Below are 20,107 nucleotides of genomic sequence, written 5' to 3'. Positions count from 1 at the left end.
AGGTATTTGGGTTGCTCACTTCCGCTGAAATCCATTGAGGATCTAGGCCTTTATCTCTGTGCCTCAATCCTCCCACCTGTAAAATGGGGACAGCAGCATTTCCGGATTGCACAGAGGTGCTGTGAAGGTGCAGCTCTTAAAGAGCGGGAGAGCCAGACCCGCAAAGGGATTAGGCACCTAAGTCAGGTCGATGGGGCCAGTGTGATGAAGGGTGTGTCTGCACAGTCTGCACTGCCGGCCTCCAAGCTCCAGTGGACAGCCGTGGGCTCAGGCTACCCGTGAAGCAGGTCCAAGCTTGCAGAGCGGCACTGGACCCAGAGGCTGGCTCCTTGGGCGGCACTGATGCGCCCGCCAGGCGTGGCAGGATCTGGGCCTCAGACACGGCGATCACGGGGGCTGCGGATGTGTGGCGGTGCCCCCTCGCCGGCGGAGAACCCTTGAGGCCGTGCGGCCCCAACCCTGCGGCTGCCCTGCGCACGCTGCCAGGCCCGGGCGCTCGTATTGTTCTTGCAGCCTGTGCCACCTGCGCGCCCACCCGGGCCTCGGAGCCCCGGCCACAGCCGGTGTCCCCCGGAAGCCGAGCACATGGGCGGCCGCCCAGGAGAGATTGGGGTGCTGCCCCGCTGCTAGGCAGAGCGCCCCCAGGCGGCAGCGTGCTTGCGTGGGTGATGCACATGCACACTCCTGGAAAAGCTCAGCGGGACCCCTGGGCATCGTTTCACCCTGCCAAGGCTGCAGAGAGGGTCCTGGGGGCGGCCGGTGGGCCCCACCCCTCCCGGCGCCGCGGCCCCTTTAAGGCCGGGGGGGGCCGAACGCGGCGGTGTTTCAATGTAGCGAATGGTGGCGGTCACGTGGCCCGGGCGGGGCGGGGCCCGGGCTAGAGGCTGCGGCGGCGGCTCGGCCCCGGTGTGAGACGGCGGCGGCGCGGCCACGGGAGGGGGGCGACGGCAGCAGCGGCGGCGGCGAGGCCCGGAGCAGCAGGGCGAAGAGGCGGCCGCGCACCCTCCGGACCGGACCCATCCCCCTCCCCCGCTCCCCGAGGCGGCTGCCGCCGCCTGGTCACTCGCCCGCGGAGGAGGGGGCGCCGCGGCCCCGGGGGCAGCTGCTGGGGGCGGGGGGACCGGCCGGGGGCTCAGGCCGCCCCCCCCCGCGCCGCAGCGCGATCCCGAAGAGGAAGAGGAGGAGGAGGAGCCCCGGCCCCTGCCGCCCCCCATCCAGCGGGGAGCCGCTTCCCGGCTGATTTCCACCCCCCCAGCCCCACATCGGGGGCCCAGCCGGCACCCCCCGAAAACCGCGTGGGCTTAGTGCGTGGGGGGCCATTTCTCCTGCGGGGGGCCCCCCCCACGAGGCCCGCAGCCCCTCTCTTTGCACCTGGGAGGTGACAGCCTTTTTCTGCCCCGCTGCAGCTGTCAGCAGACCTTCTTTCGGGCCCAGCCGGACGGATCTGTCGCTTGTGTGGTCCCCCCCCCCCCCTTGGCCTGCGTGGGAAATCCGGGCCCACCCCACTGGGGTCGTGTCTGGTTTGTGGGGGGGCTTTTTTTTTTTTAATTTTGTAGGGAGCCCGTTTATTCTGAACATCTACCCCTGCCCGGGGCAGAAAATCAGGGAAGGGGGAGGCGTGGGGAAAGAAGGGGATATTTTTTTATTATTCTAAGGGCGCAGGGAGGCAAATAGACGTCTATTTTTATTAAATAGATTATTTAAAAAAAAAAAAACCAAGATGGCTGGAGGTGGCGGTGATGAGCGCTTAGGCTTGCTTTTTTTTTGATCTGATGATAAAGCCAAAAGACAACAGCAGCTGCTGCAGCACAGACCCATTTTGGAGTTTCCCCTCCTTAAACTGACACATCAGGCGCATACTTCGCGGGGTGGTGCCGTCTTCCAGATTATTTTGTATTGTTTTGATGACTTTTTTTTTTTTAAAGTACCCCCACTTTTTTTTTTCTCTTGTCGCTGTGTTTTAACATCCAAACAGAGAGAGGCAGCTCAAAATGGCTGTGGATTGACTGGACCCTCCTGGAATTGTACATTTCAGCAGTCTCCTTTAAGCTGTCTGTCTCACCCCCTTTTTGCAGGCTGGATCTGAAAGGAGAAATAGCTTTCATGTCAGAGAGAAAACAGCGAGGAGCAAGGAAAGGAGGGGGCAGGGCTCTTCATTAGCAGTTGAGAAATTCCTTTTCAGTTTGATCAAGGCATGCTTGTTTTCCTTCCAGCAAACCAGCTCACTCTCAAATATTGAGGGACTGTTTTATTTTATCGTTTCTACTTTGGGATGTTTTATCTTGAATCAGAATCTTTCCAGATCCTAAAATGAGATTTTCTTCTTTAAAACCTGTTCCCTAGTGAGAATTTAGAGCACAGGTTGACCTTTTTTTTTTTTTTTTTTGGTATGTTGTTTCATGGGCCTTTTATCCTCTCCTAAACCGTTTTTTTCTCTCTCTCTTTCGTTCTCATTCCGACTTGTGAAAGGAGGAAGGGATTGGGAGGGTTCCTTTGGCTCTGGGCTGGAATTCCATCTGAATGATTGACCCGTCTTCCTACGGTGTTCTTCCGTCCAAGATTTCACTATTCCAAAGCAACCGAAAGGATTTTTTTTTTTGCTGCTCAGCTGCTTACAAGAAAATCTTTTGGGCAGTCGAAAGAATTCAGTTTTTCATTTTTTTTTTTAAATCTTCCATTGGGGTCCTAACTCGGATTTTTCTTTTAAAGACTAATTCCTAAAAAAAGGAAGGAGGGGAAAAATCGGAGGTCGTCTATTCTGTTGGACTTCTGACCAGGTTAGGGGACAAATGTCCCTTTAAATATTGAATGTCAGTTGCAAACCGAAGAGGAGAAAAATCAAATCTGGAGTTCTAAATTTAGGAGCTTTTTATGGGACTTGTACTCTGCGACTGGATTTTGTATGGATTTTTTTCCCCAACCGTTGGTAAGTTTTGATTCTGGAACCAAAAGAACTGCGAGCTGTGGGCTTTAACCCTGAAAGCTTCTGTGTTTTTTCAGCTGTTAACACCGGCTCTTAATCAAATCATACACATCCATTTTTGTTAGTGGTTGACTTCCGTAGAGCTCAGCTCTCTGCATTCTTTTACTTTTGAATTTTAGGATATACTGTCAGTGTTTTGTTTTGTTTTTATTTCAATAACTGTTTACTGGGAGGCTTCCCATTGCAGGGAGGGAAAAGTCGTCTCCGTCTGCTTCTCCAGATCAAACTGAATAGAGAGACATTATAATTGCATCAGCAGAAATGGCTGAAAATTGGAAGAACTGTTTCGAAGAGGAACTTATATGTCCCATTTGCCTGCATGTTTTTGTGGAACCTGTTCAGCTTCCTTGTAAGCACAATTTCTGCAGGGGCTGCATAGGGGAGGCGTGGGCCAAAGAAACGGGTTTGGTGCGGTGTCCCGAATGCAATCAGGCTTACAACCAGAAACCCAACCTGGAGAAGAACTTGAAACTGACCAACATTGTGGAAAAGTTCAACTCCCTCAACCTGGAGAAGACCCCTTCAGTCTTGCACTGTGTCTTTTGCCGCCGGGGTCCCCCGCTGCCTGCCCAGAAGATCTGTCTGAGGTGCGAGGCTCCCTGCTGCCAGTCCCACGTCCAGACGCACCTGCAGCAGCCCTCCACAGCCCGGGGGCACCTCCTGGTGGAGGCAGACGATGTCCGGGCCTGGAGCTGCCCCCAGCACAACGCCTACCGGCTGTACCACTGTGAAGCAGAGCAGGTTGCTGTGTGCCAGTTCTGCTGCTATTACAGCGGGGCCCACCAGGGCCATTCGGTCTGTGATGTGGAAATCCGGCGCAACGAGATCAGGGTAAGTGCACCCCCCCTTTTTTTTTTTTTTGTCCCTCTTTTTCCGAGGCAGGTGGAGTGTTTGCAGCGCACCAGTGCCCTGTGTGTGGTGCTGTCCCTGGGCGTGAGTCTCTGCCCCAAGGGGACTCCAATCTGAAAGATGTGGTCAGAGTCCTTCTAAACAACTGGTCATCGCAACTGAGCGGGGATGGGCCTGTGGGTCAAGGCAAAAGGGCTGTGTGGATCTCTTCTAATTTGAGAGAGGGGTGAAAATGTATGTCTCCCCCACATTTTCTGTGCTCTTTTATTACCTTTACCTGACCCACCTGGTGATTATTTCTGATCCAGGGCTTTTGCTCAGCTGTGAAGATCCCTTGCTCTGGTGGGCACTGGCAAAGATGAACCCTCCCCCTGCCTGCCCCCAATTCAGTCGGCTTTAAAATCCTTAAGGGTGAAAGTTGCCACCTCTTCCCTGATCTGCCTCATCTCTAATCTTCTGCTGTGCCACGGAGCCTTTTATTTATTTATTTATTTATTTATTTAAAAGGCCCATCAGTATTTATATCGTCTCAGAGGGGGATCGGTGTTAGTCTGTAGCTTCACCAAAAATAAAACAAGCACCTTAAAAACTAACAAAGTTATTTTTTAGGTAATGAGCTTTCCAGGGTAAGACCCGCGTCTTCCAATTTGGAGCAAAAATTAGAAGTGGTGTGTGTGTGTCCATCAAGGATGGGGGGCGGGGGGGAAAAAAGGGGGGAGAAATCAACTATCATTAATAGGTGCTGTGGAAAGAGTGAACCAGTGTAAATGAACTGATTTACATAGGCCCTACGCAAAATAACTCCTTGAATTCTGTTCTTTCCTGATAGCTTTGTATCTATTGTCTGTTCCCTGCACCTTGGTGAAGCTAGAGTAGAAATTAGGAAATAAAAGCCAACCTGAGAAGGCCGTGGCAGGTGAAGTAATAGGATTTTAGTGGAGCAGCCTATCTAGTGTGGCTCATATTGTGTGGCTGCAAAAGCAAAGTTAAGCTCAGCTGGAAAGGCATCCTGGAAGCTGGGCCCAAACAGGGGTGGCTGATGGAAAGCCCAGGAAAGTGTTGGGGGTGGGGGGGAAGGGGGGGGTGTTTTCCACTCTCAGGGGGTTATTGAAACAATGGAGTGGGGGTAGGGAGAGGAAGCGATGGGGGATCTTTTGAAGTCTTTTGTCACCCAGCTGCTGGTGACAATGGGACTTGAAATCTTCAAACTGCTTCGCAAGCTAATTAAGGAAGACATGCGGGTAACTGGCCCATGCAGCTGATAGGGGTCTGCTGCAGGATCAGCCTCCGCGCACCATTTGGCGTAGAGGTGAATGCTGACCCATCACCCTTGTTTTATGACAAAACAGCAGCGGAGAGACCCCTGGCATGTGCCTCAGGAGCCTTTTCTGAAGTCCTGGCCCTTCTTCCGCTTTCCAGATCAGTGGAGGTGGAGGGGAAGTCAGAGGGGTTCCTGGGCTGAATTGCATTGAAATCTGGTTTCAGGCAGCTTGTTCCCAGGGGCCAATTACAATGCATCCTTCCCATGATAGGGCTTGTGGTGTCAAATCAGCCGCCCCCCGGCTCCTAGCTGGATCCCCCACCCTCCCAGTCTCCTCCTCCTCCAGGGATGTTTTTTGGAGGTGGGCCTTGTGGAGGCACTCGGACGTCTGGGGGTGGTGTCGCCCCAGTGACTCACCTTCTCCCAAAGTCCCAAGTGAGCTAATGCTCCAGCTTTTCTCTCTGCCTGTGGGGCACTTGGGCTGACATTTGGCTGAACAATGAGGAGTTTGTGGTGGGGGACGGATGGGACCCGCACCCATCCTGGGAGGAGCACAGACCACTGGGATTTCGTGAGCCTGTGCCCAGAACCGGAATAATAGGGGGTTTTGTACATTGAAGCTTGTTTGGCCTGGCAGAGTCCTTCCTGCTCTGCTCCTGGGACCTAGTCCCTTGCCCTGAGTGGTGGAAACAGCGGCCATCTGACAAGCCAGTAGGCCATCCTCCCCTCCCCCTTGGCCGGGTTGCTTATGCCTTTCCTGCTCTGCCCTCTTCCATACAGCCGCTTCGGGGCAGCGGGGCCCTGGGCTTCCGCCCAGCTCGTCAGTGCGCAGAATAAATATTTAACAGTGAATCGAGGGGTGATTGCTGTGAAATGGGGATGATTTCCTGTGTATTCGAACGCTGCCAAAATGAGTCACCATTTAGCAATTAAAAAAAAAAAGGTAATAAATAAAAAGCGCAGCCTAATTACTTTCCAGTTGGATGGCCAGGCCGGGGGGGATTCTCTTCAGAGAGGAGCCAGTGTGAGCTCACGGGAAAGCGATTTTTTTTCTCCTCCCCGCTTCCAGGTTTTCCAGGGAAAGCAAAGTCTTTCACGGAGCTACTAATGGTTCTGCTTCCCACAACACACACAGGAAGGGCAAAGACTCGGCCAGGCTTGTGGGAAGCAGCTTGTTTGCATCTCTTAAGTCATCGCTCTGGGGGAGAAGGGCAGAGCCAGTAGAACAGGAGCCTTGTTCCCTGAGCCGGGAGCAGCTGGCTGGGCTGAGAAACCCGCGCTGTGCAGTATTAGCTAGGGCCGACGGGACGCGTTCCCAGCAACATCGACTCTCATCCGCTCCCACTTTTGAAATGAGAAGGGTGCCTTCTGTTGCCTATTTCTGACTGCCCCCCAAGAAGGCTTCCTGGCCAAACTTCAGGAAAGACGGTTCAGTGATTAGGCCACTAGCTTGAGATGCCTGAGACCTGGGGTTGGATCCATGCTCTGCCACAAGCTGCTTGTGTTACCTTGGGTGAGTCACTTAGCCAGGTGTGCCTCAGTTGCTCCTCTGTGCTAGGAGGATGATGCCACTGACACACCCCCCCCAAAGGGCCATATGCTAAAGATTGTGGAATGTGCTGTGAGATGCCCTAATCTAGTGGATAAGAGAGAGCTGGGAGGTCTAGCTTCTCCTCCCAGTTCTCTCGTTTGCACCTAGTGACCAAGGCCGTGTGCCTCAGTTTCCCCCACCACTAAAACAGCAATAAACCCACCTTACCTTGGAGCCTGGGGATCTGCTCCAGCATCTGATGAGTGGTGGTACTTTGCAGGCAAACGGCAACTTTCTGCCCTCAGGGTCCTGACCTCAAAGGACCAGACCTGGTAGTTGTTACTCTGGCGAATATTCCCTTTGACTGCTTTGGTATCACTTGTGTGTTTAGTCTCCCCACCAGGGATGGCAAAGCCCTCCATCTGGGCCCTGTGGATGAACAGCTAGGAGCATGTATTAGCAGTGTTCCCTGCAAGCCAGGCCCTTGGGCAGCCGCCCAGGAGAGATTCAGTTGCCACCCAGCTGATTAGCAAAGCGCCCAGAGCCAGCAGCCTGTGTTTCTCTAGGTGGTGTGCATCTGTACATGCATTAGTGGATGTAACAAAACTTATTCTGCCCTGGGTGGGAGGAAAATGAGAGGGTGCACTGATTCTGAGATCTGGGGCTGGGGGAAAGGGTTTTGACTAACTGACCCTGCAATATCCCTCCTGTATCTTAAGCACCTTTGTTTTGTTTTTTAATTACATAACAAAGACAGTCAGCGTCTCGGGGCCTGATTCTCCGCTCTGTCACTTTCCTGATGTCCAAATGCAGCGGAACGTGGGCTCCCTCCCACCCTGTCTGTGACAAGAGCCGGGGCCTGAAGTTAACATGGGAGGCCTTTGATGGTAATCTGATCGCAGCTAGCCAGATGGCAAGCTGTGATCATTGCCTTGGCAGGCCAAGGTGTGTGCCCATTGTAGCATTTGTGTTACCCTTGTCCCCGGCCACCCTTCCCTGACCCCTTGTTTGTCTCCCCCATAGAAACGGTAAGCTTGAGTGCAAGGATTGCAATTTTCAGTGTGTTTGGTCTCTGTTGTGTTAGGTTGTGTACAGTCCAATTGAGATCTGTAAGTACTACCGCGATCGAATCGGTACGTTGAGCCCAAGTCAAGCCAGATCATTTGAGGTTGCTGGAGGCAGGGAAGAGAGGAAGGTGGCATCAGAGGGGCAGGTGTGTGTCTAACACACACAGAACTGCAAAGGCAGATAGTTTTGTGTGCATTTTATAAGCTCTTCAGGGCAAAGGATTGTGGTCTTGTTCTCTGTGGGCACAGCCCCATGCACAGTAGGGTCTGAATCTGTGATTGGCACCCACAGACACTCTTGCAATGGAGAGAGCACAGAATTTGTGGTTAATTTTTTGCATGCAGCAGTGTGTAATGTATTTCCACCTTCTTTGAGATGTTTTGCCCTTTTATTAGCTGGTTTTTGTGGCATGGGGGAGGGAGGAGAGAAAATGCCTTTTTTTGGTCATTTTGTTTGTGTCAGGGAGCCAAAAATCGAGGCGTTTTTCTTCAGGCCAGGCCTTCATTGATGAAATCTTTAAGTTGCCATTTTTCTCCCCAGTTGAAATGGAATCTCCTTCCAGCCTTGCCAAATAACCTGTTTTGGGAACAAGTTACTTTTTTTTGTTCAGTTTAATACAAGTTGTATCCGATGCTGAAGTTACATAACGGGGATTGGCTGGAAGATGGAGAAACAAAACAGGCAAAACATTTTTCCTCCCAAACATTCTCCGAATTTTCCCCGGTTTGCCCTGCTCTGTATACCGGATATAACTGACTCAGTCTAGCCTGGCTCTGATCTCACTTGAGACCCTCAAAGCAGACACGACAGAGTTAAAATGCTGTTTATAGCCTTTGCTTTGGTACTTTTTTTTTTTTTTTTTAAAGGGATGCTCAAGAGTGGTTTTTTGTTTTTTTGGTCCTGCTGTTCCAATTCCCTGAAACACACAGCAGCTTGGGGTGGCGGGGGGTATTGTTGTGTATTCTGAATAGCTCTAGTATTTTTATAAGAGGAATGGGCCATCTAGATGTACCAGCCATTGTTTTCACAAGGTCTCACTAAAATAATGTCCAGTGCTCCCCCTGCAGCCTGGGAGGCAGCATAGCGGTGTTCCCAGAGCAGCTGCAATTTGATAGACGTGGTGGGCTGGAGAATTGTTCTGTGGTTGGGATTTTTTTTTTTTAAATAACACCAAGGGCTAAGATGATTTCAGGTCTGTTTTAAAATTCAGGCGGGAGGAGACATGTCTTGTCGGCCCACGGGAAAAGTCCAAAACGGATCGGGACTGGGGGAGGAGAGGCAGGGGGACAGAAAGGAAGGCCTGTACCCCTGCAGCAGAGGTTTTTAGGAGTGAAATTTCCGTTCTGGCTGTGTGCCCTGTGCAGGACAGGGGGAATTGGCCACTGATCATGACACAGATGTGACTTGTTAATCTTGCCAGTCCAGGCAGAGCAGTGACAGGCCCTGCCCTCCCTCTGGCTGGTCAGTGGAAAGTGTCCGTTGTGGGGTTCTTCCGCCCCCTTTCCTGGCTGGTCTGATCAGTTTTCCCTTTATGTGCTCCAGCAAGGACAAACCATTGTCTGATACACAATGAGATTGGAAGGCAGAGCTCCGCAGGCTTCTGACAGATAGCTGTGGGGCTGGGGAGATTTTTTTCCCCCTTGAAAGGGCCCTTCTGGCCCAGGGGTAAAAATATTATTGGAACGGAAGTGCCTCTGAATTGTATGTTGGCTGGTACTGGCCAGAACTGAATAGCTTTAGGTGGAGCTGACATGGGCTGCTAGTTAAAAACACAACAAAACCAGGTTTGGTCAGTTGCGGTGTGCGGGCTTTGCTTTACCAGGTGTGTTTGTTTTCCTGGTGATTTGTTGTAAGAAGACTGCAATACAGATCATTGGCTGGATGGCGTGTCTGTCTGCCTCCAGCTTGGTGTACTTTGTGATTGGAGGCAGTGTGGGCAGATGCTCAGTAAGAATTTCCCATAATGCTCTGCAAATGCGCCTCACTCCCGTCTCCTAGGACTTGACTGTTCCCGTGGTATTCCTCTCCATCTAAGCCAGTGCCTTCAGTCTTAAGGGGAAGTCTCCAAGTCCTGGACGCCTGCCACATGGGCTCCGCTGCTGGCCCTTAATCCCTCCTGATGTCCCACGGTCCTGACCTGCAGTACCCCTTATTATTCCAGTGCTGGGCTGCTCCCGGGAACTGATTTTGTGCTCTGGGATTCTGCCTTTATGGGCAGTGACTTTTCAGGCTGTCCTAGGTGAGCTCATTGTACGTCTGGTCCCGTCTCCACGGTTTTAACCGGCGTTGCTTTGTGTGGGCTTTGCTGCTGACCTTGGTTTTCCTGCTGATTTAGAAGACAGGAAATGAACTGCATAAGATAGCAGGAAAGGGTACAGCGGAGGAAGCCTGGTCTAGCCATCCCTGGGGTAAATCCATGGAAGTCCGGGAGGTTCCTGCAAGTGTGAGCTTGTCGTGATCCTCAGAGTCCCTCTTAGCAACACGGTACCGTGACGTGAGCTAATTTCCCTTGTGAATTCCTTGGCTGTGGGTTGAGCGAGTTCTTCCTCTGCTTTGCTGCCTCATTTATGTTAAGGTCTCCGAATGCAGTCCTACCTAGACAATATGACGGCTTATGCCTGCTTCACTGCCGCCCCCTCTCCAGTCCTCCAGTGCTTTATGCAGGGTTAACTACCAGCAGAGGCCCAGGGAGAAGGTTTTGGCTCAGCTGGGATACGAGACATGCGGCTGATAGAATAGAAGAAAGCTGCTTGATGTGTTAAAGGAGCAGTAGAGGAGAAGCTGTGATAGAAGATGGCGTGTAGGCATGTGCAGTGGAGGAGAGGCAGTGTTAGGGGTAAATGTGTATCGATTACATGCATGAGAGAGGTCCATGGAATGGTATGTGCTAGCAAGGATCTTAGTGGTGTAGAACCAGTAGCAAATTAAGCTTCTCTCCCCCGTGGTTTAGGTATTATCCCAGTTTACAGATGGGGAAACTGAGGCACAGTGGCTGACTTGTCAGAACTCAAGGGGTAGGCAACAGGCAGGTTACATATCCATCCTGGACTACTCTCCCTGTGTCACCAGTTATGGCACAAGGGCTTTCTCTACAGTTCCCACCATACCAAGCTGTGCACTTTGCAGAGCCTGTGATGGAGTATATGTATGGAGGTACACATCTCATAGAGGTGGGATGGACCTCTGGAGGCTGTCTAGTCCAGGCGCCTTGCCCTCTTGGCAGGACCAAGCACTTTTTTTTTTTTTTTTGGCCTCAGATCCCTAAATGGCCCTCTTGAGGATCAAACTCACAACCCCAGGCTTAGCAGGCTAGTGCTCAAACCACTGAGCTACCCTAGGGAGCATTGGCCAAATCTGACCCATCATAAATCTTCTGGTATAACTGCCACTGTTGATGACTGTGGAAATACCCAGTTTCTAAAAAAAAAAGTCATCCTCTAGCTTACTTTGCGCTGAGGCTAACCCCTGGTATTCAGACAGTGCTGTCCACCAGAGAAACTAGGCCATGGAAAATCATTCTCTGACATGTGATCTCGCTGGGAGGTTTGTTTCTCTGAAAAAAAGAGGCGAGGAAAAGACCTTCATTTGAAAGTCTAATGTCTTTCCCTTCCCATCCCCTCTTCCTGTTCCCCTCGTCTCACCCTGACACCCACATTTGAAAGTTTGATAACTTGCAATTAGCCATAATGGAAGGAGCAGAGGGTTTTGGTAAACATGATGTTTGAAAGATGCTTCTGGCTAGCCTCTCTGCCTCTGCCTCTGCGAATAGGTGGTCCCCAGGCTTTCTGGTTGCAGCTGCGTATCTGCCCGCATGTGGAGTGGGGTGGGGATGGACACCAGCGTTCCCTGTGAGCTGAGCGCTTCGGGTCCACCCAGGAGAGATTCAGGGACTGCCCCGCTGATTGGCAGAGTGCCCACAGCTGGCAGCATGTGTCTATTGGTGGTGTGCGCCATGGATGCATCGGTGCACCCAACAAAATTTATTCTGCCCGTGGACGGAAAACATGAGCGGGAGCCCTGAGTGGGATGCCAATTTGAAATGCCTCCCAGAGCGCGCTGGTGATCTGATCTGTGCAACCGCCCAAATGTAACTGGCTTGCGCGCGCCCCCATCTTAAAGCAGGCGGTGTTTCATGTGGTAGATCAGCAGCAGTAGGTTGGGGCTGGAGCAGCAAGGAGGGGAGGGCTAAAAGATCTCTGGGGCAGCCTGGTAGCACATGGGTGTCGGTGGGTGGGGTGCGGGGTGGCGCTGTTTCTTAGCACACCATGCTGATGCTGCCAGGTTTTGTGCTTGGAATTGGACCTGAACTGGGCCTGACGAGCAGCTCTTGTCCTTCCTCTCCTCCCCAAGGGGTAGCGTCAAGACAGAGGACAGTGCTTGGGTGGCTTTGCAGAAAGTGCCGGGGCGGCAGCCACCAGCGTAATCAGCGTGGAATGCCACGAGTGTGGCGGCTGCTGGCCATTGCGATGTAGGAGTACATCCAGATTTGTAAATCAGTGCTTGGGACTGGCTCCTGCGGAGAATCTACCACCGTGCCTTGTATTTATCTCCGGCCTGGTGTCTCTGGTGAAACTGTAGCAGGGAAAGCAGGGGAGGGGGCATTTTATCAGCCCAGTCTTGCTAAGAGTGGTGGTGGGCAGTGGCCTCAGCCAAGGACTTTATCTTAGGGGCCTTTGTCCCCTTGCAGCGTGAATGTAGATTTCCCTAGGCTTCCTCCCCCCCCCCCTGCATTAAATGGGGCTAACATTAATATACGACAGCCAGGTTGTGTTTGCACTGTGCCTAGCACAGTGGTGGTGTGCACGGCCTTTCCCATTATTGCACAGGGTCAGAACTGTGTGTCAGAAGCTCTGTATTGATGAAGAGTCTCCTTTAGCTCAAGGGCAGGAGCCTTGGCTTTTGGAGGAAGACAGCTAGCCCTGAGCAGCTGCGAGAGGGCAGCCTGGGTTCAGCCTTGGAAACCCTGCGTTTGCTAGCAGTATTTTACAGCTGGCCTACCGCTCCAACCTGAGACAGTAGCCCCTGTCCAAAGCCAGTTGTCGGCGAAGGCAACTCTGCAGCCCTGGGCCCAGCATTCGCTCAGAACTTCCCCCTCGACCTCTTTCCTATTGTTCATATTATGGCAGTGCTGAGAGCCCGCGGCCAGAACTGCAGTTTGCTTGCGCTGGGTGCCGGGGAACCCCGGAGCAACACATTGCAGTCTAAATTCTCTCCCCCGACGAAAGCGGGATTTATTTTTCGGTCTGGTGCCCGCCTCCCTTTGACGCTTTCTGTGCTTTGATTGGTGCCTTGCATTTCTGGAGCCCTCCGCCCGCGGCTTTGGAAATTCCTTGGCTGCGGGTGGATCCAGAGGGAGAGGTTGGCAGGCAGGAAAGTCCTGTCCAGAGCAGGAGCGTGCTGCTACGGGAGGAGTGAATGAATATTGGCAGGCCCGCAGGTCATCTAGTCTATGGGCGTGGTGGCAGCCTGGGCTGGGCTCGCGTCTCCCCAAGTGTGGGCTTGGAGGAGGGCCCGTCTCTTGGTGCTCCTTTGCAAATCCCTCGGCGGGTTTGCTTCAGCTGCACCTCTTAAAAGAATAAACTTACGAAACAGAACCGGACCTTTCCCTTGCAGCATGGGTGGGTGAGAGCAACCCCCGGTATTGTGGGTCTCCTATCTGCTGCCCTGGAATCGCTTCTCTCCGTCCCCCACCCGCGGCCCTCCCGGTTGGTTCTGCTGTGTGGCTGGCATGCTGCTGCTGTGCCTCATACGGACGAACGTTGATTTAAGTGTGTGGGGGGGGGTTGCCTCCCGAAGGTTGGGCAGCTGGAGGGTGGAACCGGCCCCCGCCCCTCCATCCACCCCTGGGCGCATGGGCACAAAGGGCAGGTCACGGTGTGGAAGCCGAGGTCGCCAGGCGAGGAGCCCTGCTCGCAGACAAAGGGATTCTCTGCCTGCGCGCGCGCGCGCCTGTCTCTTTGTTCTCCGGGCTCTGACAACAACTGCTCATGTGAGCTCAGCTTTCCAGAAGTCTTAAAGCAGGGGGATGAATAATAAAGCCACAAGGACTCGGTCACCACCAGCAGCGTTGGGGAGGGATGAAAGGGGAGATTTGGGCCCTGATTGGTTTAATTTCCCAGTAACTTCTCCGGGTCAAGGAAGCTGTTGGGCCCAGTGGAGCAGAGCACGGGTCAGGCTTGGACAGCCTATGGACTGTTCAGCTCTGATCTCGAGGGCCCAGCCGGCCTCCGCTTGACTTACCTAGAGCTATTCCGGAGCTGGCGCTGCTCGGGCAGGAAGAGCGCTGTGGTTTGGGTGGTAAGATCCTCTTCGACTCTGCACCATCCCTGCAGCATGCAGGGTCTCTGGTTTGTGTCTCCTCCCACCTGTGTGGGTCACACAGCGAGGAAGGGCGCACAAGTGGCCTTCCCCGGGCTGGCCAGCAGGAGGTGCTGGTCACACACAGCAGGTCCTCACCCCTCCCACATTTGTTACAACTGCCTGGGTTAGTCTGCTGGTCCCTGGCCAACGTGCATCAAAATCACAAGCTTAACTGTGCGGCTGGGAGGTAGGCTGGCATTCTTGTTTTGCAGTTGGGGAAACTGAGGCTCAGAAGGGGGAGGCCTCTTGCTCATAGTCACATGGCAAGTCCTGGGCTGACCGGGTCCCATTTTCTAACTACTCATCCGTGTGTGGGCACCAGCACCCGTTTGCAGCGCCGTGGAGGCGGCTGAGACTGGAACCTGCCTTCTGGCCCTGATTCAGCAAACTACTTACACACGGGCCAGGTCTGCCAACCGTCCCCACCAAAGGCAGCGTAGCTGCTCAAGCGCTCCAGGATCTTGCTCAGCTGGGGCCCCTCTTCCGTCCTGATCTTGATTCTCTTTGGGGTTGGCTGGTTGTGCTTGTGACCCGTGAATTCACGCAGCGTTAATCTCCTCGCACCAGAGTGCGCCATGGCTGGCGGATAGTAAACACAAACTCATCTCCAGCGAGATGCCAGAGCTCCCCCAAGAACAGAGGGGAGTCCTGCCCACAATCCAGGGCATGTGAAGGGGTGCCCTGGTGGAGGGATTGTCTGACAGTGTGGCTGCTCTCTTGCCCCACAGCTGTGGCTGGGTCCCGTCAGCTGTCCTACGCGCTGGAGGCTTGGGCTGCCCTGCTGTAAGACTGTCTTGCAAGGGTCTCCGAGCCCAGCCTGCTAGCCCAACTTGCCCGACGTGGGCTCTAACGTGTGATGCCGCAGGTGTGTGTTATCACGGTCTAGCCGTACCCTAAGGCTGGAAATTTCAGTTACGTTCAGATGGGAAAAAATCCCCTTTTGCCACCTGTAGGAGGAGAAGTCTGGAGAATGTGAAAACCTTATTCAGCAGTATATGAATCTGAATACATGGGCATTTTTGATGAGAGGGATGAGACTGACAGATAGCAGCCAAACATGCTGTGCCCCTCCCCAGGATGTTTCACACACCCCTCCCCGAGGGGGCCCGCCCCCCTGGGTTGCTCCCCCCGTCCTAAGGGTGACTGATGGGAGCCCCATGCCGATAGGTAACCCGAGCATAGCACTTCTTTGTGACAGATCTCGGAGCCCTTCAGAAAAGGGGGTTAAGTGTTCGTCCTGCTCTGCTGAAATGAAGTCGCCAGGCCACAGTGGAGTCAGCGAGACAGATGGAAAACATCGGAGGGAACCCTGCCTGGGAGTCCTGGTTCCTAGCCCCATGGACACTTTCCTAAGCCACAGCAGCCCTCTGTATCTGCCTCAGCCCAGGTCCTGCCTGTTGAAGGGGAGCAAATGTTGACCCGTTAAAGGTCAGACCAGATTTTAGGCCTGATTCTGAGGTGCCCCTGTGCAGATGTCCAGGTTACAAGGGAAAACAGCCTGTACGCCTCTGCAGGGGGCCAGGCTCTGAGGAGGTGAGAAGTGTAGGGAGACTTAAGCCCCTAAGTCAAAATAAACATGTAAGTGAAGCCAGGAGAAGCGCAGGGCCTGGTGAGAGTGTGGGACCACAAATGGTCAAGACACTTTGGAGAAAAGGAAATCGGCCGCCTTTGCCAGTACAAGGGTGGAGGGAACTTGTGGGGCAACCCAGGCCCCTGAAAATTGCTGCAGTCCTAGCAGAAGGGCATGCTGGAAGGGGACCAGGTTTCAATGCATAGCGTGGAGCCCAAGACAGTTGGCCTTGTCTTTAGAGCCCTGCTCCAGAAACTGTCAGTGAACCCAGAAATGAGCCTCGAATTTGAATCAGTGCTCTGACACTGTCTCCTTTTGTGGCCGTGGACATATCACTTAACCTTGGAGCCCCAGTTTCCCAGTGTTTAAAATGGCAATAATGTTAAGACGCTGGGCGGGAGAAGGAGGCTGTATCTTAGACCTTGCACTGCCAGCCTCCACGCAGTCCGAATGGGGCCCAACTTTTAGGGTCAGATCTGTATTCTATTTCTGCTGATTGCCAGCTTGCTTGGGGCTGGTGTGGTTTACTCTGTGTTAGTTCTGCACCAGATCCAAAGGTTCCCTGTGCAAAGGAAGTTTCTCAGGCTTGTCTCCACCACACTTATAAAGTGGGGTGGATTCTGCTGGAGAATCGGAACATTTGATGTATTGATATCATCTGCGGAGAGAGGATAGTGAAATCCACCGTAGCGTTGTCAAACTGGGATAGGTTTGCATATCCCATGATAAACAACCAAAGTCGGAGAGTAGCTCCCTCAAATACCCCAGCTTAGCTGTCCAAAACTCGCAAGAAATTCTTGCCACACATCCCTTGGGATAACCGCCGAGGTTGGAATTTGAATCCCTGAGCACCAGTCATCGGAAATCAAAACGAGAAGAGAAATGACAGTGTCATGGTCTTCAGATCAATAGTGTCAAAGGCTGCTAACAAATCAGGGAAGATTAAAAACCAATGAGAGGTGCGCAGATGTTAGCAGGGGGGAAGAAAAAGGGTAATTTTAAAACAAAGCTGCCACAATCTGTTAAATGTGCTTCTAAACACAGAAGGAGACACTGTCCCTGCCCCCAGGGTTATGTGATCCAAAAAGATAAGCAGGTATTGATCTGAGGATCCTATCTATGGAAAAGAAATGTATGAAACACCTGCCACTGCTTTGTGGTCTCCAAACGGCTGTGATGGCTTGGTCCCCGAAAACTGCCGTCATCGGTCCGACACGCCAGGTCGGATTATAGTTTTGAGACCAAGGCGTTCAGAGGACTTTTGTTTTAGCCAGTTAACCCTGGTTTAATGCAAATGGCGATGGAGCTCAGAAGGAGTTCTCCGCTACGCCAGGGAAATAGCAAAGAGCAGAGAGAGGTGTGCTCCCAGATCGATGGGTGGAACGCCGCCCTTAGTGAAGTTCCCGCAGTCCTAATCTCCTCCAGGGCGTTGTACATGGCTGGATTTGCAGGTAGGGTTTTCCAGCTGTTGGGAGCAGGCAGTTCTTCATTCCCACAGTCTGCCTGTCCGGCCTCTGGGGTTGCCAGAGTAGTTGCCAGCATACCTGACCCAGGTGATCTTAAAGAGGATCTGCAAAGAAGGAGGGGAAAAAAACCTAGCGGTGCTCTGTTCTTCTTCATGCTCTTCTGCCGTGTGTGCTGGGTCTTGGAATTCAGAGAAGTTTAATGCAGAGCCAAGGAGTGCGCATCGGAAGTGCCACCCCAGTTCCCCCGGCTCAGCTTTAATCTCTTGAGACGTCCCAGGGCTACTCAATTTTCCTACAAAAAATGAGGAAGTCGGGCCAGAAGGGTCCATTGTGATAATCTCTTCTGACCTTATAATGTCCCATAGAACTTACCCTAATAGTTCCTCGGCATGGTATTTTCAGTGTCTTGGTTTTATTAAAAAAAAAAAACCCACTGAACAGATTTTTCTTACTTTAAACTTTTCCTTTGAGAATTGTAAAGCTGCACAAAGCAATGTGGCTGTGGTAAGGCTGGGAAACTGATGGTCCCCTAGATCAGAGCTTCTCAACCTTTTTTTTTTTTTTTTTTTTTTAAAAGATAAAGTACCCCTTTTAAAAATGTAACTATCCCCTCCCCTCATCTCTCTCACATATCCCCTAAGGGTTCACACACCACTGGTTAAGAAACATGAGCTTAAGGTTATCTGAGGTCTAGAAACAAATGCCGTTCAACCTATTCAGATTACTATACCCTTTGCAGGAATCTGATTTATTTTGCATACCACCAAGTTACACCTCACTTGCAAAAACATGCAGAAATATCACAGAAGACTAATCCTGAAATTGACTGACTTTCTGCCCTCTTAATAACAAAGAACTGAAATCAAAATAGAAATGTTCTACTTCCATTGCAGCGTGAGGCATGGGAAGTCATTGTCTGAATGAACTTTTAGATTGTACTGGTTTTCATGTAGCCTGTTGTAAAACTAGGCAAATCTCTAGATGAGTTGATATACCCCTAGAAGACCTCTGTTCCCCCCCCCCGCCCCCCAAAGGTACATGTACTCCTGCTCTAGTCACATTGGCTTTATAGTAAAGATCCCAGAAAAGGGAACATTTTCCTTTCTTAGGTGTGTTCTTCCCTTCTAGTGCATCCATCAGCCACATGGTGCTGGCTATAGAGGCCCTAGTTGCAGTAGGCACAATGAGAATTTCCATCTTCCTGCAGGGGCTTGGCCTTTGTGTGAAGTAATCCCTCATGAAGGGATCGGTGACTTCCTGAGTGGCCTGGCCTGGCCTTTTACTACCCATGAAGATGTCACTGAAAGCATTGAGCGCGTGGGCAGAGCACACAAGAAATGAATCTGTGGAATGCCCTCCAGTCGTTAACTTACCATCTGGGGGGTAATGAAGAGCAGACACCTGCGTGGGAGCTTTTCCTCCTTTGGGTGGTAACTTTTTGTCCTAAAATTCCACTCTGGGTGGTCGGGTCCGGTTTGTCTCCTGCTTAATCTCTAAATCTGTTCTCTTACATAGAAATGCTCCTAGGTCACGTGGCTGGGTGTGCCTAGTTGAGCTCTAAGAGTGAGTAAACATCTGCTCTCATCAGCCAAGATGGTCCAGTGGTCCCTTCTGTACAATTTCAGGTGGGATCAAGCTATTGCTTTCAGATCAGGAGTCAACAGGGTCAAGGCTGAGCCCACAAGTCTGAACACTCTCAAGGGTGGGGTATTCGGAGCTGATGTTCTAAGTTGGCTTCACAGCTAACCCTTGCTTAAGTAACTGCAGATTATTTTCCTGTTGCTAAGCATGGAAATGGGAAGTCTAAGTACATTGGTGCAGGTGGGCCTGAGCTGGTTTGCTTGGCCGAGTACAGACCACCTGCTCTCAGCAACAGGGGCCAAATCCTGGCAAGCCTGCAGTGTCAGCTCAGCCAGGGAGCATGTGGTAGAATGGGGATTAGAACTCAGCTCGGCTGGCCCTCAGGCTTCAGCTGTAATCATTGGAGCCTCCTTCTTGCCTGGAGGCTGATCTGACGAAGCAGGTCTTTGCCCACGAAGTCCTTATGCTCCAAAATATCTGTTGGCCTTTAAGGTGCCACAGGGCTTCTTGTTGTTCTCGAAGATACAGACTAACACAGCGACCTCTCTTGATTCTTGTTCTTGAGGGCCCTTCTACAGCTGAGCACGTCCCCTGGGGAAGCTAGCAGTCCTGGCCTAGCTTCAAAGGCAGAGGGACTAACGGGAGCCGTATCCAAATTTTCCCTAGTCAGGAGACTGCATTGGCAGGTTACCAACGGCTTGGGGACCTGCCCCTGATTCTTACCAATAGCATGCAGATTTGCGGGCGCTGTGGTACAGCGGTGGGACTCCGTGTCCCAGAATGCAACGTTCCACCTAGCCTGGATTCTGAGAGCAAGACGGAGGCTGGAATGCTGGGAGTGGAAGTCTTTGTTTCCACGCTGATGGCCATTTTGCAATAAATGGGAGTTACGCCATTGAGGTCAGTGGGGTTTGGCCCTGAAAGTGAAGTCAGGCAAGGGCTTTGCTGCAGAGCACCCAGGGGCTGCGTTTGCTCTGTTGCTGGGCTCTATTCACTCCTGTTTGCCTCCGTCCTCGCAGCATAAGCCTGGATTTGGCGCGGAAGCCAGGAAGGTTTGCTGTCTTTTTTGCCACTAGAGAAGTTGGACCCTTTCCTCTTGAGTGTACATAAATGTTCGGATACCCGGTATCTGGTGAGGGCCTTGCTTCAGACTAGGGGTAAAAGATTCATTACTGTTTTGCAGCAGCGGGAAGTGCAGCCAACCATTGTTGGGCGTGCTCTGGAGAGGTTTGAAACCTTCACAGTGGGACTGAAATTATCAGGCAGGCTGTCCTGAGTGCGGTGAACATCCCCTTTCCACTCCGGGGCTGTAATTCCCTCTCTCGGGGCATTCAGGCAGCTTATTGTTAGGGACAGAGAAGATTCTTTTCCACGAGACGTAATTAACCCCCAGAACTCCCTGCCACAGTCTATCAGTGAGGGAAATAATTTCTGAAGT

The 20,107-nt window shown here is 52.2% G+C and overlaps 1 protein-coding gene across 2 annotated transcripts in view; it reads left to right on the top strand.

Moving 5' to 3' along the window:
- Nucleotides 1-911: 911 nt before the first annotated feature.
- TRIM8 (tripartite motif containing 8) overlaps nucleotides 912-20,107 on the top strand; it is a 54,032-nt gene continuing 34,836 nt past the window's right edge. For both annotated transcript variants that reach the window (XM_074999255.1, XM_074999254.1), the window contains exon 1: nucleotides 912-3,814. In XM_074999255.1, coding sequence (XP_074855356.1) covers nucleotides 3,245-3,814 — 570 coding nt within the window. In that variant the 5' untranslated portion in view covers nucleotides 912-3,244. The remainder of the gene's footprint in view (nucleotides 3,815-20,107) is intronic.

The sequence above is a fragment of the Carettochelys insculpta genome, chromosome 7, assembly GCF_033958435.1.
Source record: "Carettochelys insculpta isolate YL-2023 chromosome 7, ASM3395843v1, whole genome shotgun sequence".
Taxonomy (NCBI): Eukaryota; Metazoa; Chordata; order Testudines; family Carettochelyidae; genus Carettochelys; species Carettochelys insculpta.
Note: the sequence above shows the minus strand (reverse complement) of the source record. Positions and strands in the feature narration are given on the sequence as shown.